The sequence below is a fragment of the Anolis carolinensis genome, chromosome 1 (assembly GCF_035594765.1).
Source record: "Anolis carolinensis isolate JA03-04 chromosome 1, rAnoCar3.1.pri, whole genome shotgun sequence".
In the NCBI taxonomy this organism is placed as follows: Eukaryota; Metazoa; Chordata; class Lepidosauria; order Squamata; family Dactyloidae; genus Anolis; species Anolis carolinensis.
The window spans coordinates 302,860,049-302,885,489 of NC_085841.1; the positions used below are offsets into that span (position 1 = coordinate 302,860,049).

General features: G+C 41.5%; 1 protein-coding gene across 4 annotated transcripts in view; it reads right to left on the reverse strand.

The window, feature by feature from the left end:
- The window catches only part of ambra1 (autophagy and beclin 1 regulator 1), a 198,099-nt gene that overhangs the window by 58,286 nt on the left and 114,372 nt on the right, over positions 1-25,441 (reverse strand). For all 4 annotated transcript variants that reach the window (XM_062962254.1, XM_062962198.1, XM_062962362.1 and 1 more), the window contains 2 exons: positions 13,550-13,660; positions 96-284 (listed from right to left, as the gene is read on the reverse strand). In XM_062962254.1, coding sequence (XP_062818324.1) covers positions 96-284; positions 13,550-13,660 — 300 coding nt within the window. The remainder of the gene's footprint in view (positions 1-95; positions 285-13,549; positions 13,661-25,441) is intronic.

Genomic DNA, 25,441 nt, shown 5'->3' on the forward strand with positions numbered 1-25,441 from the left:
AATAATAAATACAATGCTACTCTTCCATTTATATGGTGACATTACAAGTTTGGAGCTTTCCTTCAACCAGCTGACCCAACAATAGGCTCTCTTACCAAATCGCTTTGTGTAAAGCATTTCACCCAAGTTGTGTGGTGCTAGGGAATATACAGCCAATATTCCCTCATCAGGGAAGCCCCGCTGACTGCTAGGAATGAAGGCTGCCAGAAGCTGTCCATCTGCAGAAATATCACAACTGGCATCGTTGTATATCTTGCAATTCTGAACGAGCACATTCACAGAGGCTGCAAGGAAGGGGGGGGGGGGGGGAACAAGAACGTAAACCAGAAAGCAGATAAAACAAGAAGGGGAACTGTAAAAATTTTAATGTTCCTCAAGCTGTTCCAAAGCATTCATTGTTTTGCTGAATTACAATCTATTATACTCTGACAAGACCTAATGACTGGAAACCCATACAGATTTTGGAATCAAGCATGACCGACACACTGACAAATAGCTGTTTAATAGGTATACGATTTTAATCATTTGCTAAACAATACAAAAAGGTATTTATTTCACCCTGTTACTCTTATATTATTGTTCCAAGTCACCAATTGTTCTTGTTGCTATGGCAATACTTTACATTCATGAATGAGACGATCTGGAACCCAGGGGGTGCCAAATTCTACAAAAAATGTTCTTTACAAGCATTAGAATCCTTGTTTTAGAAGAAAGAAAGCAATATTAACTATATAAAATTAGTAACTTAAAATACTAATCTACGTGACTACAAATAAGCACATCCAACTTGCTGCCAGTCTGCACAGACATACACAGTCCTATTTTCAAATTAAACGCTTCTCTTTCTTTTTGCTCACATGTCCTGCCCAGTGACGTCTGCACACTTCTCTTAAGTTTTGTCTCAGAAAAAGTGAAGTACTTGCAATACTTGAAAAGAAGAAAGCTTTACAAATTGATGAATTCATAACAACCTTCACCTTTCTCCAAAATATAGTCTTTCTTCGTTCTCTTACAAGTCATGATGAAGGCAAATGTAGAGGAGACAGGGGAAGAAAGGGGTCAGTTTTTTGTCTTTCCTTCCCTACCTCTCCTTTGCCATGATTATCATTTTAGTCACACACTGGGATGCAAAGGAAATTATGAGGGATGGTGTTTTCTCAAAGACAATGTAAACTTGGTTCAGCAAGCTACTCTTCTGCTTTCTATGTCCACAGCAACAGAAATAAGGGCAAGACAGGAAAGAAGGGAGGAGCATGGTGAATTGCATGGTGAGTTGCATGACCAACGTGAAAACTACAAATGAAGGCAAAGAAATATTTTGTGAAGCTGAGCAGTATAGTGACAAAGACATTAAGATATGTTACCAAATGTGTGGAGGAGAGAGGTTTGGATCTTTCACAAAACCCATTTGCACTCATTCTTTTCTTTAAAGGCACAAATCTTTTTGTTTGCGCAAAAGCTATTCTCACCATAACCCTCTATGTTCTTCATGTCTATAACTAGTTTATAAAGCATGAATTCAGCAACTTGATTAGCTCTGTTAAGCAAATCAACTTTTAAGTCCAGCCTTTGATTCTTCTGACAGTCTTCCTTATTAAATAGATACTGTGACATATGCTAATTTTTCATCCAGATTACTGCTATCAACGCATGTGTGTCCATTGAGGCAAACTCTGTATTTCCATTCCATAACCACTACTTTTAGTATAATTATGAAGCAGATCATATATTAGGTGTAGGCCACCTCTTTTCCAGACAGTGAAGGGTCCCCAGGGAAAATAAATTATTTGTTTTATTTTGTGTGTGTGTGTGTGTGTGTGTGTGTATTCCAAGGACACTTAACATTGATAAAAATCAATTGCTTAAAAAAATCATCTTTAACATCTTTTTAAAATCAATGGTAAGAATATATTTAAATAATTGTTTAATCGTTTTTGAAAATTCAGACAATTTCAAAATTTTCTTGAAACAACTGGTAAAAATAAGAAACTACATCAAAGTTCTAAGGCTGGATTTACACTGTCATATAATCTAGTACCTGATCCCAGATTGTCTGCTTTGAACTGGATGATATGAGTCTACACTGCCATATAGTCCAGTTCAAAAGCAAATAATCTGAATTTTATATGGCAATGAATATTATATAGTCAGGTGGATTTTGTAGGAGACCATAAGAAAGAGCTTTTGGTGTGAGTAATATCTTCACTAATAAAAAAAATTAGCAGTGACATTTGTTTGTGAGAAATCACATGAGGCGAGGAAGAGGCTCCAAAGTACAAGAAAGAAAGCATTCTACTTAATAGTTTGACCCCCAGCACCTAGTCCCTAGTGGATCTATGCAATTGTCATGCAGCACTGGACTTCATCCCATGTCCTTTTCCCATGGTTACAGCTTTGCGCTATCCGATTACCTTTTCAACTATTTACAGCCTGGCCATGTTTTTCAATAGCTTACAGCCATTGGTTGATGACCACTGTTTTAATTGAGTTTTTAGCTGTTATTTTATATGCCTATAGGTTTTATTTAATTGTATTTTAAACTGTGTTTCATTTATGTTCTGTTTTTAGGCACCTTGTGCCATGTGTAAGCCACCCCAAGTCCCTTCGGGGAAATGGTGGCGGGATACAAGAATAAAGTTTTTTTATTATTATTATTATTATTATTATTATTATTATTATTATTATTATTATTATAAATATCTATTAACTATATTGTTTACATGCAGAGACATTATACTTGCAAGACACAGAATAGATCTGAACAAGGGGGAGGGGTCCGGATATAAATGTAAGATATCTTTTTTAATGAATCAAAAATTAATCTGAAAACATTTAAGAATAATTTTTAGCATGAATCTACCTCCTAAGGAAATCTACATTTTATATATATTAAGATTATATTTCATAATAATATGTTTCTACTTATTTATTTCGTGTCAAAAGCACTGCATGATAAATACATTTTAAAATGATGGGGGGGGGGGGGGGGGGAGGAAATCACAAGCACCTAAATAGTTTTAGACAGCAACCGCACTGTCCGTAGCTTTAAACAACTCCTCCTCTGTACATGAGGCAGGACACTTTGGGCAAGCATACATATGCGGAGTTGTTTGTTCAGCTCCACAGTCACACGAGGTGGAGGATTCCTCCAGGTAGTGCCACCTTGCCAAGTTGTCTTTAGATCTGCCCACTCCACTTCTGAGTCTGTTTAGGGACTTCCAAGTTGCCCATTCTTGGTTTGTCCCTGGAGAAGGACCCTCATGAGGGGCCATCCAGTTAGAATTGCCAGGTTTAGCTGCCCAGAGGGACACCCTTGCTGCTGCTGGAGGAACATCAAGAGGAGTGGTGGTTCTCATGAAGCCCTTCCTTGATTTGAGTCTTTAACATCTGATAGTCATGCAGTGGATGGCTTTCACAATGTTTGACCTTGCTGTTAACCCCAAAAGCATTGGATGAATGTTTCTACTAAACACAATGATTAACTAGAAATTTTCTTACTAATAATTTAAACTTTTGATTTAAATCAGTGTTACTCAAAGTGGTGCCAATCCATAAACTACTACCGTAGCTGTGATAGAAACGGTTGTAGTCAATGGGAATCAATACAGTGTGGATCCCTGACACATGGGGGATCCTACTTGTACCCCACATCAGATAGCTTAAGAAGCAATGCTTTAAATAATTACAACTAAGCCCTTCAAATAATCAATTTAAATCATAATTCAAACTGATTTAAATCAAATCAGCCCTGCTTATGACTGGTGATTATGGTCACATATGCCCTATATACCTTCCTAGTAATAAATTTCTTGTGATATGTTAACAGCAACTTAAACTAATACCCTGTTTCCCTGAAAATACGACATCCTCAGAAAATAAGACCTACTAGAGGTTTTGCTAAATTGCTAAATATAAGGCCTCCCCCAAAAGTAAGGCCTAGCAAAGTTTTTATTTGGAAGCATGCCCGGCACCAAACAGAACACCAGAGCATGCAGGATTGGTAAATGTACATACCAGTTGTACATGGAAATAATGGTAGTAACAAGAAATTCTTTATAGGATTCATAGTTTGTCTAGTTATGTTGGTTTGTGATGACAACTACTGTACACTACAGTATATAAGAAATGTTCAATTTTTTTGTTCAGCAATAAATGTGAACTATTATTTGTTGAAAAATAAGACATCCCCTGAAAATAAGACCTAGCACATCTTTGGGAGCAAAAATTAATATAAGACACTGTCTTATTTTCGGGGAAACACGGTATATTTTCCTTCCAAGACCCTCACCACCTTTTACTGAGCTAGTAAGCACTCCTGAAATGACATACAGTTCGTCTTCAGTGCAAAAAAGATTATGTATCCAAATGTTCAGCTAAGAATGAGAATGTGTACATAACCCTGTAGTAGTTGATGTCAAATAAACACAATGTGCACAGAACTCTAACAATACTACTACTGATCAAGCAGATTGGCCTAAATCTAGAAGTCCCATTTAGAACAGATCCACTGCATCAATGGAACTTACGTAAGTGCTGACTTGCCAAGTGCCCATTGATTCAATTTGTCTATTATAGTCAAGACTAACAATTGAGTTTGGCCAGCTCATGTGGGCTTCTCTATTCAGCATATTTTGGTTAGTTTAATGGACAGAATGAAGCCATTAGCCTAATATGCTTTGGGGGATTTTTCTCTGTTTTATGTAAGCTTTTAGGCGTATTTTTAAATTTAGTGCTATCTCCCATAGCCTTTGAAATGGGCTAAGCATGAATAATTAGAAAACCATTTTAACTGCTTTAATTCTACTACCGTAGCAATATCACTTGGTTGCACAAAAATCTGCAAGATAAAGCTACTATCAATGATGGCTTATATATGAGAGGCAGTGTGTTTCTGAATACCCAATTGCTAGGAAATACTAGTGTGAGAGTCCTGCAGCACTCATGTCCTGCTTATGGGCCTTTGATGGACATCTGACTAGTCACAATGGAACAGAACAAGATAAGCCTTTAATCTGACCTAACATGGCTCCCATAGCACACCCAATCACTCCACAGACTGAATGCAAGAATACAAAACTCATTTAGGAGCAAAAGGAGTTTAGTAGCCTACAAATCTCTTTCTTTCCTGTTCTAGTCCCTTCTAACCTTATGTTTGATCTGCCTTCCACCTTGAAAGCACGAGATAACAAATTCTACTACCTCGTTTCCAGAAAGGTAATGCAGCCTTAATTGATCACTCCAAGAGACAATCTAGTTCACATTCATATTCCCAAATTGATTAGCAAGATTCTTCTGGGAAGCTCACAAGTGGGATACACGCAACGACAATGTGCATTGCTTGCCATGCAGCACCTGGTATGCAACTCTTAACAAGGTGATCAAATTTTGCTGTCATAGCTACAATTAATTTCTCTGATTCTGCTTTAAAGGCTATTTAAGCCAGTGACCAATCTAAAGTGATTGGACTGTGGGAAGTGGTATTATTTTTATCTACTGCCATTCTAGGGGACGAAGTGAAACAAACCCTGGAAATCCAGACACTTAAGGGCCTTAAGCAACTTTGCAGTTCAGACAGCAGCCATTTGTCTTTTCCCTGTTCACAACGAAGTCTCACTGAATATATTTTAAATAACCTGAGAACCCACTTAACTCTTACCACACTTTAAAACTTACCATCTCTATAAGCTAGCAAGAAAGCAATAATTGTACAGTTTACTTTGATGTAACATATAAGTCTTACACCTGACATCTGATTTTCTGACAACTGCACTACCTATAGGAAATGTGACATGGGATAAGATACAAAACAAATTTAATACTTAAGTGACAGAAAAGGATACAGGCTTAAAAACAGGCAATTCATGAACAAGGCTAAACTCCTTTGATTTGTAAACTTTACAAAGAGAAGTTTCCTAGAGAATTTTGTGACTGTTTAAGACTGACCCATTAATTGTGTCCCCTGTGCTATCATTCACCCATTTTTAAAACTAAGGAATACACTTGCGAAATTTGTTTTCAAATGCCATCAGTTATAGATGTAACATATTGTTGGCTATGAGTAGAATATTATGTACAGATCAAAACTATCAAAATATATGAAATCGCTTCTGTGCAGGACCTAGAAAATTGCATTTAACAGCAAAAAAATACATATCATCAGCAAGTTTTTTTTCAATTCCTGTAAAAACTGTTCCGTTTGGTATCGTTTGGAAACAACTTCCACAATTTCAAACAATATTTGCACAGTCATGTGTTTAATTCAGTAGTATAATTCAACTAATCTATAATATCACCAGGTACATGATATAGGTTGTTATAAACCTACTACTATGCAGTATCAGCCATAAATTATTCTTAATAGAGAAGTCTGACAGTCTAGAAGGACAGGTTGCTTACCTGCAACTGAATTTCTTTGAGTGGTCACTGTGAATTTACACAACTGGGGAATCTGCGCAGGCGCAGATTAATTTAGGAACTCCCTAGAAAAGTGGTTCTCAATCTGTGGGTCCCCAGCTGTTTTGGCCTTCAACTCCCAGAAATCCTAACAGCTGGTAAACTGGCTGGGATTTCTGGAAGTTGTAGGCCAAAACACCCAGGGACCCACAAGTTGAGAACCACTGCTCTAGATTCATTAGGCAGAAAAAGGTTTAGGTATAATCCCACCCACCATCCCAAGACTACGAAGGCTGAATGAAAAGTAATGCCTCCACCTTTGTTACTTGGGTTAGGATGGGAATATTTTAATAAATCAGATGCAGAAATAATCCTTAGAATGTGCTCTTTAACTACCACTATTCACTTTTCCTCATAATCACCAGACAATGGGATACATTTCTTCCAACGATGAACGGGGCCGGACTGTGGCGTAGGCTGGTTAACAGCCAGCTGCAACAAATCACTCTGACCAAGAGGTCATGAGTTCGAGGCCAGCCCAGTGCCTGCGTCTGTCTCTGTCTCTGTTCTATGTTGTGGCATTGAATGTTTGCCATATATGTGTAATGTGATCCGCCATGAGTCCCCTTCGGGGTGAGAAGGGCGGAATATAAATACTGTAAATAAATAAATAAATAAACAAGTTTTATGAAGCCGTCACGGAAGAAGTCGACACTCTGTTGCCGCAACCAGTGTCTCACAGTTCTTTCAACGTCTTCATCAGAAGCATAATGATGTCCCCGCAGATCTTCTTTCATTATCGGGAACAGATGGAATTCAGGCGGTACTAAATCTGGACTGTATGGAGGATGCCAGTGGTGAGATCCAGTCTCTGAAGTTCTCCTGTGGTGGCATGTGAAGTATGTGGTCTGGCATTGTCATGCTGCAGGATGACATTTCCCTTTTCCTTTTGGACCCTTGTTAGCCGTCGTTTCAAAGTTCGCAGCTTTGTGATGTAATGCTCTGAATTTACTGTTGTTCCACGTTCAAGGAAATCAACATGGATAACACCATCTGCATCCCAGAACACTGTTGCCAAGTTTTTTTCCAGTTGAGGGCTGTGTTTTGAATTTCTTTTCCTGGGGTGAGTCTTTGTGGCGATATTCCATAGACTTACGCTTCGTCTCCGGGTCGTAATGGTGTAGCCACGTTTCATCTCCTGTCACAATTGAATGGAGAAAGGCGTCACCTTCATTCCCGTGAGAGGAGCTCCTGGCAAATTTCAAATCTGTGCGCTTTCATTTCAGGCATCATCATCTTGGGTACCCATCGTGCACAGATCTTCCGATAGCCAAGCAAAGCAATAATGTGACCCACAAGTTCTTGTGAAATGCCGATTATGCTTGAAATTTCTCTCTGAGTGATACGATGATCATCCTGAATCAATCTGTCAACCTTTTACTTGTGAAACTCGATGGTTGTCACAGGATGTCCAACTCTTTGTCACGCAAGTCAGATGTTCCCATCTCAATCTCTTTAAACTTACTCGTCCAACGACGCACAGTACTCACATCAACACAATCACCATAAGCAGCTTGCATTCTCTGATGAATCTCCTTTGGGGTGATACCTTCTGCTGTCAAGAATTCAATGACTGCACGTTGCTTAAGTCGCATTGACCGACCGTCTGTGCAGGGTTCCATACTTCGCACTTTAACAACACAACCATTCAATGCTAAGGCTTCCTGCCAAATGGAATTGTAGAGGAGTCTACTGAACAAGCCAGTACCTGCCGCATACCAGTACATCTGTTGAGGAGTTATGAAGGTGGAGGCATTACTTTTCATTCAACTCTCGTATATAAGGCCCAGTTGCCAGTGAAACCCCTAAGTTCCTAGGCTGTAGCTGCAGCCCATATTGAGATCTTAGGTGGCATGATCCCTGGGTGGGGAGGATAGGTGTGAATTCATAGATGACCACTTGAAAAAATACAGTTACAGATAAGCAACTTGTCCTCCCTCTTCATGCTCTCTGTAAATCACACAACTGAGTGACTAGCAAGAAAAGGTTATTGAAGACATGAGTCATGACACACAATAGACCATTGCCTTTAGTACAAAGTTCAAAAAGTTTTATTCACCATGAATGATGTACCCATAAAAAGAAACTTATGCAAACAGCCCATTGAAAAAATGTGAAATGTATCATATAGCACATGTACAACCATCAAGGTTTGATTCCAATGTAATTTTGCAGAATAGTACAAAAAAACTTTTGAAAAGTATTATCCGACTCTTTCCAGTCATTGGTGCATGCAACCGCACATAAAGTGCCCAATGAGCATCACACAAAGCATGACCATACATTCATATAAAATAAACTTGTACTGGAGAGGTTGAGTTCAGAAACAGGTTGGGTAAAACAATGTCCTGATTCAAATGAAAGTAAGATATCGCCTTTGGTAAAAAGGTACTATCAGGCCTAAGAATGACCCTATTGGGCTGAACAGACAGATATGGATGATCAAAGCACAAAGCTCTCCAGTTCAGAGCACTGAAGTAATCACCACCAAGAAGGCGGTTTTCCATGTTTGTGATGTGTGGCCAAGGGTTCGAAGGACTTGTCCATAGGTTTGGAGAGTACCAGTTCAAGTCTCCAGTCCAAGACTGGATGTAACACAAGTGGGTGCAGATTCCTGTAACCCTTCAAAAAAAACTCTGAAGCCATTTTTGTAAATGCCAAGAAATAGTAGACAAATAAACTTTAACAGAATATAAAGGCCATCTGAGCCAGGGTGAAAACCCCTTGCCTTCCAAGAAGGCAATAAAATAACTCCACTTCCCCTTTATGACTTTTTGGTGTTAGGCTTGTGGCAAGCCTCTAGTAAGCGGTAGGACCATTGGTTCAAAGGGACTAGAACCCGATCCTCCATGATGTTAGGTGCAGGGCTTTGATGTCGGGATAATGGATCTGACCTCCCGCCTGACACTGAGAGGAGCTCAGCACGGGAAGGAAAACTGAAATATCTGCGTTTACACATCAGAAGTAGTTGGCCAAACCAACAAACCAATGTCACTTAACTACCATGGGGCAATCAGGATGTACCGAGTGGCATTGGTCTGAAGCTACTCCAGGACCTTTGAGATCCATGATATTGGTGGAAAGGCCAGGAAGAGATGATGTTTCCATTCTAAGAGGAAGGTATCCCCCAGGCACCCCGTGGACAGGTTCAGAGGGGCCCTGGCGCAGAACCACCGGCATTGAGGATTGGTGCCTGTAGTGAAGAGATTGATGTCTGAGTAGCTCTAGTGTCAGATATGCAGAGCAGAGGGGGCCAATGTAATAATAATAATAATAATAATAATAATAATAAAACTTTATTTATACCCCGCCACCATCTCCCCAACGGGGACTCGGGGCGGCTTACATGGGGCCATGCCCAGAGCAAAACAATATAACAAAATATAAATACAACATAACATAGAGCAATTAAACAGTACAATAAGTAATAATATACAATATACACTACAACGCAAATCAAAGAAACAGTAAAAAACAGGGCCGGCCGCATGAATACAAAGATAAAAACTCGGGTGGGAAAGATAAAGGGAATGGAGACCATGGGGAGCAGGGACATACGAAAGTGGTCAGTCACCACTCGTGGCATGCAAACAGAGTCTTACTCAAGAAGTCTACCTGCAGACTATACTCCCTCAGAAGGTGGATAGCAATCAGGAAGATACTTCATCAAGTACACGACTCCCACAGCTTCAATGTCAGTTGAAGCAATGAATGGCATCAAGTCCCACCTTGTTTGTTCACATAAAACATGACAGTAGTGTTCTCCGTCAATATTTGTATTGTGGAACCTGTCATATGCTCCTTGAAACATCTCAGGGCATTGAAAACCATTAGCAGTTCCAGGTAGTTGATGTAATGCGCAGTTTCCATAGCTGACCAAGGCTGATTCATGGAGATATCTCCAGTGGGCCCCCCAACCCACTTTTGACAATGTCTAGAACTCACACATCTAAGGTTATGGTGGTCCAGATGGGGGTGGAAGGGTGCAAGACGGTCCCTGAAGAAAGGTGTGGGTTGGTATGATACTGAGTAGGAGTAGGTGTCGGTGGCAGTGTCAAAAGATGAATCAGAGTTGGCTGCCATGGCATTACTCTTTGTCATGCCTGACCAGTGTTGCCATTATGTTGGCATCGCTAGGGGATCGTTGGTGTTGCTGTTGGGGTGGCTGGATGGGCTGAGAATGGTAAGGTTGGGAGTGCCACGAAAGCAGAAAAGACCACTGGTGTTGACTCTGATAGGGTAGGCCATATTTCTTTGCTGTAGGATGGAATTCTTGATCAGACTTCCGATTTTTCGTCAGTCCCTACATTGAAAAGTCCGATCTCATTGAACAGAAGGTCCTCTATGTTCTTTCTGGCTTCCATACACAGGCCAGTGGTTCTGAATCAAGCATACCTTCTGATGACTACTGAAGGAGCAATTTTCCAGCTGAGTCTGCTGTATGTTTTGCCATCTGCATTTAGTGGTGTGCGAGCAAAATGGTCTCTTAACTTAATGTAGAGAGGGCTGAGCAGTCCTTGTCTGAAAGCTTTGCAAAGAAGGGAGCTGCTTTTTCTCAAATGTGTATCTGACCAACTCCCATACAACCCCATAGTTGGCTATATGGATTAGGAGTAAGGCAGTGAAGTACAGTTTTCTCCCAATGGAGTCAAACTTTTAACCTTTCTTGTCATTCAGGGTGGAGCAGGAGCCAGAGGCTTGTAATGTCTTGAGCACCAATAACTTTTATTGGGGGTGTTTGGATAGCCACCCAGGGTCAGTGTCATTCACCCTGTATCAGGTCTCAATTTTCTTTGAAGTCAGTGGGATGGATGATGGTGTTTGCCATGAAGCCTTCAGGACCTTGAGTATGTATGGAAGGGTAGCAAAGTATGGGTCATCCACTGCATCCAAGGATTGCTTCACTTCCGAGTACAAGGGCAGCCATGATCCAGAAGACTTGGTCCATGAAGCCTTTGTGAATGGTCAACCACATGTAAAATTATCTGGGCCAGCTGAATGGTTTGGTGCCCCTTCTGAAGAGTGCCCTCAGTCGAAGCATTCCTGCAGAATCTGGAACGACTGGTGACAACACAACATGGATGGCACCTCTGCTGTCGCTAGTGAGGGTCTGGCTACTGTATCTACTGAGCGGTGAGAGAAGTCAAGGACTTCATCTTCCAAAAGTTCCAAGGATAGAAATGGTAAAGAGGATGGCTGTGCCACCAGTGGTGATTTGTTGGTTCAGGAAGCTCGAGAGGAGGCAACTGATGCTGGAGGATAAGACTTGTCATCACAGGATAATATAGGTGGCTAAGGAGGAGTATCCTTTCTCCTCCCTTTTGCCTCCTTTTTTTTTCTCAATTTCACTTCGTATCCCTTTCCTGGGGTAGGGGGGGGTCAGTGAAGGAGAATGTCTTGGAGTATTTCTCCCCGAGCTGGCTCTAGAGACTTCTTGAAGCCCTTTAAGGCAATGCACATCGAGGAACATGGTGACCCCCCAGAAGTAGATGGTGTTGGAGATGAAACTGACAACATTGATGGAGCTGGTGGGGTAGGTCTCAAATTCAACTAACAGGATTTTGACTTCACCTTTGATGCAGATGAAGGTTCTCTCAAAGTTGAAGGCTGTGCTGAAGGCTCCAGTGCTGACTGATATAGAAGGGAGCGGAATGGTGCCTCCTTGTTCTTTCTCGTCTGAAACATGAAGACCTGGCAATGGAACAAGAGCCTACTACGTGGCCTTTTCCAGACATTTGGAAGGTCCACCTGAGTGAGTGTTCACAGAGGACACGAAGAAGAATATATATCATCCCGGCCAAAAAGTCTTCACTTTCAAAACATCTATCCTAATTAATCCAGCCAATCTCTTTGGGTTTTGCAATACTGATATAGGGCCAAACATTCTGAAAAACCTTCCTAAAAGTAAGAACCCATTCATCTACTCAGATGGACATCTCTTTCATAGTGGCTTAATTAACTCTTTCAGATCAGAGATATGCTAGCTTACATCTTAAGGCATTTTATAGAAACATTCATTCAAAACTCTACATGCAACATGATTCAAGTTTATGAAGTAAAATAATATATTCAGAATATTTTCATTGTAAATTATAAGTAAACTGAAACAACGGGGCTTAGGTTGTGCTCCTTTCAGGAGCAGTAGAAATACCTTATAGAAAGGCAAGGAAAGGCTTAGTCCAGTCCAGGAGTACTTAAAAGTTAATACCCATCCGCTGTTCTACTCTTTCCATTGTGGCACCTCTTGGGATGCCTGTTTGGAAAATTGTAGTGACTGGCCCCCCATTGGTGCTTTCCCATCTCTATGGCATGATCTGTGATCTATCCATGGGTCATATCAAAATCCATAATTTTGGCCTCAAAACCTTCCCTAGATTTATATATGAGGTCAACTTGTACACCAGTATACACCATATGTTTCTGTTTGTTACTGCATAAATTATGAATAGCTGGTCAAATTTTCCCCAAATTCTGAAGGGATGATTAAAATGGCCTACTGTAACCTATATGCTAACTGGCACAGACAACTTCTACTGGGGGAAGTTGCTTAAGGTGCTACCTTTTTAATTATTCATAGTAGTGCATTTCACATTTTACTGGGAGAAGCATGTTATCTCAAGGGCAACTATGAATGATACACAACCTGAGGAAAGTTTCAGCACTTAAAAAAGTGTGCATTCATCCTCCAGAACAGCCAAAACTAATTATTTTCCTGGACCATGCTGGATACTGTTAGTAGTTGTCTCAAAACATTTTTAGCTTATTTGAATTTTAATGTTTTGATTTTTAATAACTATTTAAATTATAAGCCCTTGGAGATTATCATGTGGAGAGGGATAAAAATATGTGAATTTAAAAATGCTTACATTGATGTTATTTTTATACTGCCCTGAGAGCTTATCATATGTAGACGGATAACAATATCTCAATAAAAATAAATATTCGTCAACGTCCAATTAATGTCTGAGATTCAGAAGAAATATGCATACTATCTCTCCATGAACAATAGCACAGCAATTTCCTCTGCCTGCATCTCTTTCACATCACAAACAGCTTTTAAAATGAATAAGAGGTAGCAATTTCTCTTCCCCCTTACCATTGCTTATTTCAGGCAAGTCAAATTTGGTGAAATCCCACCACTGAAGCCGGTAGGTGGTGTTGGCAATATTACTGGCCACAGCAGACTGTCCATCTCCGATCACAGCCCCTGAGAAGAAAAAAAGAAAGAAAACATTACTATCTTACTCTCTGAAATTCAAAGACACAGATAAATGATGAAATATTTCCTGATTCCCCAGCAAAATGAAAGACTTAAGACAGAGGATGCATAAAAGTTAAGGAAAAAGGCAGGCACAACTAAAAATGTTGTCAAATATTATGACGTCCCTGGCTGCGAGAGCACTGGAAACCAATACACCGAGGCCAATAAACAATCTAATATCTTTATTAAGGAATTAAGAAATTAAAACGAAAACAAGCAGAAGGTATAGTTCATCAATAGACCTTCCAGGAAAGGTCAAATATAGTCCAGTAATATATTGTCCAATATATAATATTAGAGTTTAAAGTTTGTAATCCAAAAAACCGAAACGCACTCAAACTTCCAAGCAGTTTGAGTGGGGAAATGTCCAAGTCTTTTTTCTAAAGTTCAAAGCAAGTCCAAGACAAGGAATTGGAAACAAGGCTGGATACACGGCACGACAAGGCAAGGCTGGATTCATGGCAAGACAAGACAAGGAACACAGCCAGGTAAGGCACAGCAAGGCTGGAAGGTAGTGGACTTAAACGCAGTCCACACTTGGCTGGAAGTGAAGTTAATCCACCAAACTGGCACGTTGACTCCGCGCTGGCTAGCCAGCGCACAGAACTTTTAAGAACTTTGAATCTTTTCTCGGAACAGGTGTCTCAACTGCTAGAACAACATCTTGACCAGACGCAATCCTCCCTTAGAATTCTCAGGGGAAAATAGGTTAATCAGCAGATTCCCTTGCTGCTAATCGCGCGCTTCGTCTCCTGCCAGCTTTCTCCTGTCTTTCAGTTTCCACAAACATCCTTCGATCAAAGGGAGGAGAACTGGGAAGAGAAGACTCCGTTTCAAGGCCCTTTTTAATGAGCACTGAACTAGAATTGTCAATAGGGAACATCTGGAATGGGGCAGTTTTGCTGAATTGGCAAAAAACCTGTTTCCTCATCACTGTTGTCCACAATGGAGTCAGGTACACAGCCCAAGGGTCCATGGGACATCACAAATATTAATGTCAGTTAAAGACAGGATAAGAGAAGTGAACAATAATAAATCAACAGGACTACTACACACCAGCATTCACGCTGGAATTCTGACAAAATTGGGTAACTAACTAACCATTATAATACAAAATTCTGAAATTTAACATTTTGGATTGTGTGGGATAAGCAGCCAAGAGGTGAAACAAGACTGTGCCAATCATCCCCACTCCTGCATATACTGACAAGCCCTTACCTACTCCTTTCTGCAGGCATCTGAATCAAAGGTACTGGATCACCAGAAGGAGGGGGTCACAGAATCACAGACTTGGAAGAGACCACAGGCCACCCAGCCCAACTCCCTCCCATACAGGAAAAGCACAACCAAAGCACCCCTGACAGGTGGCCATCCAGCCTCTGTTTAAAAGCCTCCAGAGAAGGATCCCCTGCCACCTACAACTCTGGGGTAAGGCTACTCCATCCAGCCCTATTCCCCACTTCTATTTTCATTAAATGTACAAATAATGCTTCAAAAACTAATCTTGCACTAAAATGAAAAAGGCCAGGATAACTAATGCAGTGTTGTGTTGGGCTTATTTTCAATAAAAAGGATTTGTTCCTGTTCCAGAAGCCATTTAACAATCTCTGCTCCTCTTTCACCAAAAATTATCAATTAACCAGTTGCTTAGTTTACAGATTAACATCTTCTGAATAATCTAGCTTCATTCACAGTAAAACACAGAACGATTCATTTGGGAAAAAATAACCTGACTGAAATTATGAAGAAATTCTATGTTTGAAGGGACAGTATTGCCGCCTGAGCCTGCAAAGAAGGAAGGATCCAACATCGGGCAAAGGGAGGAGGCAAGAATGTCAGTGATGATCCTTCCTTCCTTGTCTGGTATTGAAGCTGCTGCTGACAAACCCTCATTTTCAAGCCCAGGTGGCAGGGACCTGGGTTGCAAGGAGGAGAGTGCAAATGTGGCTCTGGAAGAAGCCTCCTAAGAGTAGGTAAGCTCCATCACTGGCTCCTCATAAGGAGGGATGGGAATGGGAGCACATGGGTGCTCAGTGGAGAGAGGGGTTGGTTGATCTTGATGGTCCACAATGTATTGGATTTTTTCCCCTCAGTGGTCTCCAAAAGGTTGGGAACCACTGCTCTAAGGGGATGATAGGCCAGACCAGTCAGCTACTAACCCCTAATAGGACAAGACCAGATGTAATTAGCTTTTTACAGGTATTCTTCTCTGACTCTCCTCTAGAACTTTGAACAAGAGGGTGCTGCTGAAACACATCCCTTCAAAGCCTCACTGTCCCTAGCACACTGTTGACCACTCAAAAAGCTCTACTGTGAGAAATATGCAGACACAATGGTTGCAGAGGATGATTTTTCTGTTACTTCCACTATACAGAAAAGGCCTTTTGTTTCAGCTCCAGCCATGTTAAGTCAGACCTGCTTCCATCTCTCTCATTTTAACTAATGCCAGCTCAATGGTAAACTGAGGGCCAGCTTTCATCTGCTGGAAGGAGCACTTAGGGAAGAAATTGCTTAATTTTCCTGGCCATTTTCCCATGATAGAGGTTAACAGGATCATGGGTCACAGCAACAGGAAACTACCCAAGAATGCCTTGTTATACATTGGATGCAGTTACATTTCTTTCATATGGAATGAGATTAAGGAAATAAAGTTGACAAACCAATGGAAACATAGGCTTTAAGGAGCAAAAGGGAAATGACACCATTTACCAACACTGGTAAATTAATATTTAAGCTAAGTATTCTTAGGGAATGTGAATGTTTTATTAGAATGAATATTCTCTGAAGGATGATAGGGAAGACATCAGATCAACAGGACTAAATAAAAACATTCCAGGCAATTTGGGCTGTGTCATATCCCAGACGGTCATATTGTTCTAGCAGATGATGCAATGCCAACTGCACTCCACTTGTGTATTGCTATAGGTATATAACTTTCAGCTGCACCTTATAACAGCAAACATGTCAAACCTCTACTGTATATTTAAAAACTGTCTGGATTTGAACAGAAGTGAAAATGACAGAATATTAACTGCTAATATTTTGAAAGCGGCTAGAAGGAATACTTCAACACCGAAGAGCAAGAGATAATAGTAACATTATGGGAAAAAGTGTGTGCAGACTCCTCTAGGCCTTCGAGTGCAATTCTGTGGAATATTTGTGGCCAAGTATAGCGAAAACATAGTGTTTGCTATTATCCACCGTTTCAGATATCCACTGGGAGTTTAGACGGTATCCTAGTCAGATACAAGGATTATACTGTGGGTTGAGTCTCCATGTCCTAGTCTCTGGAACAGCAGAAAAACAAGCTCAGCCATCTCCCATACGACATCATTTCAAACATTTAAATATGGCTACGAAGCCACCAAGAACTAGACACAGTATGAATCTGACCAAAACATAATAAAGTGGTACTATTACTTTCTTCGAGCTAGACTTACTTATTCATCAGAAATGCAGCTTAAATTTACATTGACTTTTTAAGCTGCTGCTTCACACTGTTTACTCATGATCAGCTCATGGTCTACTAAGACTCCTAGACTTTTTCCAGATGTACTTTTGTCAAGCCAAGTAATTAAAAAAAAATCTCAATGCTTTCTATAAGGTAATGCTTCTATCTATCTATCTATCTATCTATCTATCTATCTATCTATCTATCTATCTATTTATTTGGGGAGGATATCTTTTCAATCTCCAGCCTAGGCCTCTATGGAACGGTTTGAAAACAAACCAGGAATCTGAGGAAAATATATGCTTTGACCATGATAAAGTTGTTTAAGACAGAGAGCTTAATTTTGGTCAGCCCTTTTGTCATTTATGGAAATTACAAATTGTGTTATAATTTCAACTGATTAATTGAGCAGGATTTTATTAATTAAAACTCTAAGATATTTGAATTCTGAAAAACCAAGACGAAATATATATAAGATTTTAAGTTCCCTTTGAAATGCCAGTGGTAGTTTTATACAAAATAATTTAGGTTTGTTATAATTGATTTTTAATTCAATATATATCTGAAATATATTTAGAATGTTTTTGAGTGGGGTGATGCAATTCACAAGATTGTTAAAAAGAGAAACATGTATAAATTAATGTTATAATGAGTACTTTTTACTTAGTGTCTTTTAATATCTACATGTTTTCTAATTGCACCTGCTAGAGTAACCGTGAAAGATGACAACCTTGTCAGGTTTCTTAACAGAAATTGAATTTCTGCACATTACAATCATTAACTAATACAAGCTGAGGATGCCTTAACAAAATGCTTGGGTGTTTTGGATTTTTGGCTAAAGACAATCTTATACACCAAGTTTTTAATAATGTCTTCATTACTAAGGCATCCACCTCACTCCAAATAAAAATTAGACAAAATACCAAGATGCAGAGAGGCTTAAAGAAAATTCACTGAAAAATCAGAATGGAAAATTATTACTAGAAAGAGGGAGAGTTTGGGATTTTAGGTTGACATGATTGAATTGTCTCTGTTTATACTTACGACAACCCAAAGCATTAATCACTTTTTAGTCAACTGTCAGGCTCACTTCAAAGGACCAGTCTGAACGCAGATCAAAGATAGCTGCTCTCAAATCCAATCTTTATTGAAGAATACATGACTTTGGAAAAGTCGAGAATGACCTAATGTTTACATACATTCAATTTTATCACTTCTGATGCAACGTAATACCACACGCAAATATCATCATCAAATCCCACCCTCTGGATCACATTACTACCATTCCCACACTATATCAATTATAATTGTTTATACTTCCAACCCTGAGTTCCCAGGCTCATTTTATCTTCTCCCGCCAGGTGCTTGCAGGGTTATTTATGTTATGTTATGAAGCCAGATTCAGGGCTTGGAAATTCAGCCCTGGGATTTGGCTCCATGACATGGCGCCCTCGTTTTCTTCGTCCTCCTCTTCGGTTCTTCTTTCATCATAATCCTGAAACAAATCAAACAATAACTCTATGTGTCCATTTTGTCCAAAGTCCCCATGTATTTTTTCAGCAAGCTGCGATGGAATACTGGGTGTATTTTCCCTAAACTTTTTGGCAATGCCAACTGGAAAGTTACTTCATTGATAACACCCTGTATTCTGAATGGTCCAATATATTTGGGGCCCAATTTTCTCGAAGGTAGCCCCAATTTGATGTTTTGGGTACTTAACCACACTAGATCTCCTTTATCCAGTTTATCGCCTTCCACCCTCTTTCTGTCTGCGAACGCTTTATACTTTTTGTGTGCTTCCTTTAAGGATGCAGTCACTTGACTCCAGCATTCTAGCATTTGCGTTTTCCATTTCCCTGCCTCTGTTTCCTCATTCTCTGTCCATCTTGGCAACTGGGGCAAAGGCTGTATTTCATACCCGTAAACCACTTCAAAGGGGGTTTTATTTGTTGCTGAATGTATAGTCGAATTAAAAGCTAGTTCTGCAAAAGCCAACCACCTAGACCAGTCATTTTGTCTCATGTTAGAGTACATTCGAAGGAACTGCCCAAGTGTCTGCTGAGTACGTTCTACTGCCCCGTTTGTCATGGGGTGAAAAGCAGAACTTAGACTCCTTTCTGCTCCTAGCATTTCCAAGAATTTTTCCCAAAATTTTGCTGTGAATTGTACTCCTCTGTCACTGACCACTCTACTGGGACATCCATGCAGTTTGTAAATGTGGTTTATGTACAATTCAGCTAGTTTCTCGGCTGATGGTAGTTTCGTCAGTGCTATAAAGTGGGCCTGTTTAGAAAACAGGTCTAATACTGTCCAAATATAACGATGTCCTTTGCTAACCGGTAGTTCCCCCACAAAGTCCATAGCTACACATTCCCAAGGTCTGGTAGGTTCTGCTACTGTTTGTAGTAATCCCATTGGCTTCCCTCCTCTCGATTTATTTCTGGCACAATCATCACATTGAACAACATGATTCTTTATGTCCTTCCTCATCCCTGGCCACCAGCAATGTTTTGCTATTGCCTTTGTTGTTTTTGTAATTCCTGTATGACCAGCGCTCTGGTTATTGTGAAAACGATGCAAAATCTTAATCCTTAATGTTGCTGGGATATACAGTTTCTTGTTCACAAACCAAAATCCCCCCTTCTGCTCCCCCTTTTCTGCGTTGGATGCGATCCACTGATCTCCATCATAAGACTGTTTCAGTTCGTTTCCCCAATTATCTTCCCCGTCGAGTTCAACAATAGCAGTGTTCTCCTTTTGGGTTTGCGCTCTTGTCCTGACAGCTAAGCCCCATTGTTTATCAGAGAATATTGTTCCCTCTTTTGCTGTGGTTATGCCTCCGTGTTGAGGCATGCGTGAAAGAGCATCTGCCAAGACATTCTGCTTCCCTTGAAAAAACTTTAATTGGAAATCGAACCTGCTGAAGTATTGCGCCCATCTAATTTGTTTGGGGGACAATTTTCGAGGAGACTTTAAATACTGGAGGTTCTTATGGTCAGACCAAATTTCAAATGGGATTCCGCTTCCTTCGAGGAAGTGTCGCCAGCATTCTAAGGCTTTTAATATGGCTAATGCCTCTTTTTCCCATATTGGCCAACATTTTTCAGTTTCGCTGAACTTCCGGGACAAATATCCGCAGGGTTTTAAGTTCCCATTTTGATCTTTTTGCAATAGTACTGCCCCGTACGCGCAGTCTGAGGCATCGCAATGGATTATGAAAGGGCTCCTGATATCGGGGTGTTTTAGGATGGGTCCTTCTGTGAAGCATTCTTTTAGGGTTTCAAATGCCTTTTGGCATTCTGGCGTCCAACCCAGTTTGGCGCCAGGAGCTTTTACTTTTGCTGTCTCCCCTTTCCCTTTTGTTTTTAAAAGTTCAGTAAGGGGTGCGGTTATTTGCGCGAAGCCTTTTATGAAGGATCTATAAAAATTTGCAAACCCCAGAAATGATTGCAATTGCCTCCTTGTTTGAGGCACTCCCCATTCTTTCACATCTGATACTTTAGCTGGATCCATAGCTAACCCTTCTGGAGATATCCGATACCCCAGAAAGTCAATTTGAGTTTTATTGAATTCACATTTGGACAGTTTTGCGTACAGCTTTGCTTCTCTTAGTCTCTGCAAAACTTCCCGGACCAATTTTACGTGCTTTTCCTTATCTTCGCTCACAATCAAGATATCATCAAGAAATATGAATACCCCTCTGTACAACAATGGGTGTAGTATTTCATTTATAAGCTGCATAAAGCAACCGCCTCCATTTTTTAATCCGAAAGGTAAAATTTTATATTCAAAATGGCCGAATGCGCAGGAAAATGCAGTTTTCCAAGTATCCTCCGGTTTAATTCTTAATTTATGATATGCTTCAATTAAATCCAGTTTGGTAAATATGCTCCCTTTCTTCAATACGGTAATTAAATCCTTTACTAAGGGCATAGGGTATTTATTGTCCTTAGTAATTGCATTTAAATTTCGATAATCAATGCACAATCTTAGGGAGTTGTCTTTCTTTCTCCTAAATAACACTGGGGCCCCGAGAGGAGAATTGGATGGCTTAATGAAGCCTCGCGCCAGGTTTTTATCAATATATTTCCTCAATTCCTCCTTCTCCTGCACAGACATGGGATACACTTTTGGTTTTGGTAAGTTTGCTCCTGGGGTTATTTCAATTTCTACTTCTATATTCCTTTTGGGAGGTAATTTACTGGCCTCTTTCTGATTGAAAACATCCACAAAGTCTCTGTATTCAGGTGGCAATAGTTGTGGGTCTATCTCATCTGCTTCATCTCCCTCGTCCTCCTCTTCTGCAATTTTGCTTATCTCCCATTGCGTCTGCTGTTCTTTAAATGCTAGGCTCTTTCCTCTCCAATCTACTTCAGGATTTGCCTGTTCGAGCCATGGTATCCCTAATATTACGTGGTATGTGGCAATAGGGGCTATCACAAAGGATATTCTTCCTTCCCATTTGCCTATTTTACATGGGACCCCCCGTATTTCCTTTGTAGATACTTCCCCAGCAGCGACTGATCCATCTAGCTGCGAAAATGCAATTGGGGAGTCAAGCGCCATCTGCTGACATTTCAGCGCTCCTGCTAATTCCGGAGTTATAATGTTTCTAGAACAACCACAATCCACAAATGCCTTGCAGGTGGCCCGATTCTCTAGCCCCGAGAGGCAGATTGGCACTACTATCATGCGTTTGTCCCGACTCACCAGTTTTTCTGAAGATTCTGGGGCTTGCACCTCCTCTTCCGCACGCCTCCCGGTTGCTGGCTTGGGCTTTGGGGGTTTTGGCGGCTCCCCCTTCCGGGCCCAGCATTCTGCTGCTCGATGGCCCGTCTTCCCACATACAAAGCATCCCGGTTTAGGTTTGTTGTCGTCTCCTCTGGAGGGAATCCCCGGCCTCCCTCCGGGTCTTTCCTGCTTCCTCGTTTCTCCTTGACCTCTCGCCACCGGTCTTTGCTGGCCGCCGCTGCTCCTGAAGCGCTTTACTTGGGCCAGGGTGGATTCAACGCGCCCCGCTAGTTGAATCCATCCCTGGAGCGTTTCGGGGTCATCTCTGTGCGCTGCCCAGCTGAAAATCTCGGGGCGTAGTCCCTCTTTAAATAATTCCACTTTGGTCACTTCAGACCACTCTGGTACCCTTTCCGCGAGGTGGAGGAATTCCTCTGCGTACTCGGGCACCGTTTTGTCCCTCTGCTTTATTCCTTTCAGCTGGTCTCGAGCCCTCAATTGCTCTAGCCGGTCTCTGAACCGGTTTTCCAGTGCGGCGAGGAAGCGGGGCACTGACCTCAGGCATGGGTCGCGTCTGGCATGTAGTTGCACATACCAGCTGGCTGCTCCTCGCTTTAGTGTGTTGCCGATGGCTCGAACCCTGCTTGCTTCGGAGGGGAATGTGTGTGCATTGTCTTCCATGTATCCTCTGATGCTAATTAGAAAAAAGTTCAGTTCATCTGATTCCCCTCCGTATTCTAGTTTGAGATCTTCCCTTCTTGGCATCCATTCTGCGGCCCGTTGATGCTGTCTGGGAGGCATGGGGAAGGGTTGCATCGGGTTTCCTCGGGCGGCCCCTTGGAACACGCCGCGCCCCACTCCGGTGGTCATTCTGCGCGGCTCCTGAAATTCTGCCGCCGCTGTCGGCCCTTCCACCCATCCGCATACTGGCCTCGCTGTAGCCCCCGCATCTCGCCTTTCCTCGTCGTACGGCACATCCTCCTCCTCTTCCTGGATCTCCTGCTCCTCTCCGCCTTCGTCTGCAAATCCACTGGACCCGATCCCTGGCCCCAGTGGTCTTTCCACCCCGACGCCCATTCGGGGGGTTGGGAGCTCTGTTGGAGATGGCGGCCTCAGAGTTCCCAGAGCTCGCTGGCGCTCCACTTCGCGTGCCATTCTGTCTCGGAACTCCAGCTCCTGCCAGTATTCCTCATCTCCCTCGTCCCTTGCCGCCACGGGACTCTGCGTTGATGCTCGCTGGCCCCTCTGGCTCCAATCTCCTTCTTTACTTGGCTCTCTCTCGGCGCCATACCGGATGGGCTCCTTTTGGAGATTCTCTTCCAATAGTGGCACCAACCTCCCCACGGTTTCCGACAGCCTGGATAAATTAGTTTCCAGGATGGATAACCGCAGGGCCACGGTCTCCGGCATACTTCCTCCAGATCCCCAACTGGTTTCTGCAGCCGCAGAGACGCCTCTTCCTCCCCTGGGAATCCTCTGGGTCACGCCGTTCGGCCTGGGGTACCCCGTAGAGGAAGCTATGGCTTGCAGCGTCTCTTCTCTCTTCGGCCGGGCCCCTTGCGAAGGCCTCCCTGCTCCGTTTGGGCTTTGATCTCCTTCTTCACTCATTATCACTTCACTGCGAATTCCGCAGGAGGGTGAGAACGGGATTCTCGACTTAAATGTCAGGCTCACTTCAAAGGACCAGTCTGAACGCAGATCAAAGATAGCTGCTCTCAAATCCAATCTTTATTGAAGAATACATGACTTTGGAAAAGTCGAGAATGACCTAATGTTTACATACATTCAATTTTATCACTTCTGATGCAACGTAATACCACACGCAAATATCATCATCAAATCCCACCCTCTGGATCACATTACTACCATTCCCACACTATATCAATTATAATTGTTTATACTTCCAACCCTGAGTTCCCAGGCTCATTTTATCTTCTCCCGCCAGGTGCTTTATGTTATGTTATGAAGCCAGATTCAGGGCTTGGAAATTCAGCCCTGGGATTTGGCTCCATGACAGTCAACTATCTTTCTTCCTCAGAAAGTAAAAATAGTAAATCTAGAGAACACTATGTAATTCTACAACTGTTGCAGTCTCAATGAGGAGAATATATTTATATGCCAAAATTAGTTTAAAATTTAAAGCTAACAGCACTACACATCAGAACTCCTATTACCAGCTACTGAACTTGCCTGCTGGGTTTCATTGAAATTTGACTATTTACTGTTCCTCCCCTGCCTTCCCTAGGGATCAGTTTATAGGCAATAGTTTGAATAAAAGAGTTACCAAGAAAATCATACAAAGCCAATTTACTAATAATATCATACAGGTTATATTGTCATATTTCCCAGCCATATAGGGTTGTGGCAGATATTTCCAGATTAAGAAAATTAAGCATGAGTATAAACTGAAAAACATGCAGATGATAAACTCCTTACTGGTGAGAAAGTAGATTTGAAGGGACATGAACAATAAAAAGACAAGTTCATACAGTTCTACATATCAAAATGAAATTTTGTCTTGCAGATAGAAAAAAACCTCTAGCTGAAATAGATTCTGCTGGGACCTCTTGTGGGTACCACAATCCATGGATGTTCAAATCCCACTCTACATGATGGCATACTAAAATGGTCTCTTTTAAATAAATAGGGAAAGAAGGGATGCTTTTTAGAACTTTTTAAATAATATTTTGGAAGCCATGGCTGGGCTGCCTTACAGAAGCCAGCTTCAGGTTGGGGTACTTTCAGGTAGTCTTGAGGGGATTTCCAAGACAGTTTCAACTTTCCAGACAGTACTGTGACTCCCACCGATGATGGATCTGGACCAAACTTGGCACACATACACCATGACGCACAAAAAATTCTGTAGGGGTCTGTGGGAGATTGACTCTAGAATTTACATCAATTCATCCAATGCTATTAAATCGACTAGGACCTGTTATCGAACCCAAGCTTATTGCACAACAAGCAGGTTTCAGACCAGGGAAAAACTGTACAGGTCAAATTCTTCATCTGACTGAACATATCGAGGAAGGCTATGAGAAAGGCTGCATTACGGGAACAGTCTTTGTGGACCTTACGGCAGCCTATGACACGGTGCAACATAGAAAAATGCTGCATAATGTCTATCATATCACCCGGGACTTTGACTTTACAAAAACTGTCCAGACCCTCTTAGAAAACCGCAGCTTCTATGTGGAGTTTCGGGGCAGGAAAAGTAGATGGAGGAGGCAAAAGAATGGTTTACCCCAAGGCAGCGTTCTTGCACCAACCTTATTTAATATCTTCACGAACGATCAGCCACAACCACCACTCACAAAGAACTTTATATATGCTGATGACCTTGGCCTTACAACACAAGCAAAAGATTTTGAAACAGTTGAAAAGCAACTCACCAATGCCTTGAAAGATCTCTCCAGCTACTACAAAGAGAACCACCTGAAGCCTAACCCTGCCAAGACACAAGTGTGCGCTTTCCACCTACGTAACCATGAAGCCAACAGGAAACTGAAAGTTACTTGGGAAGGCCAAGAGCTCGAACACTGTTT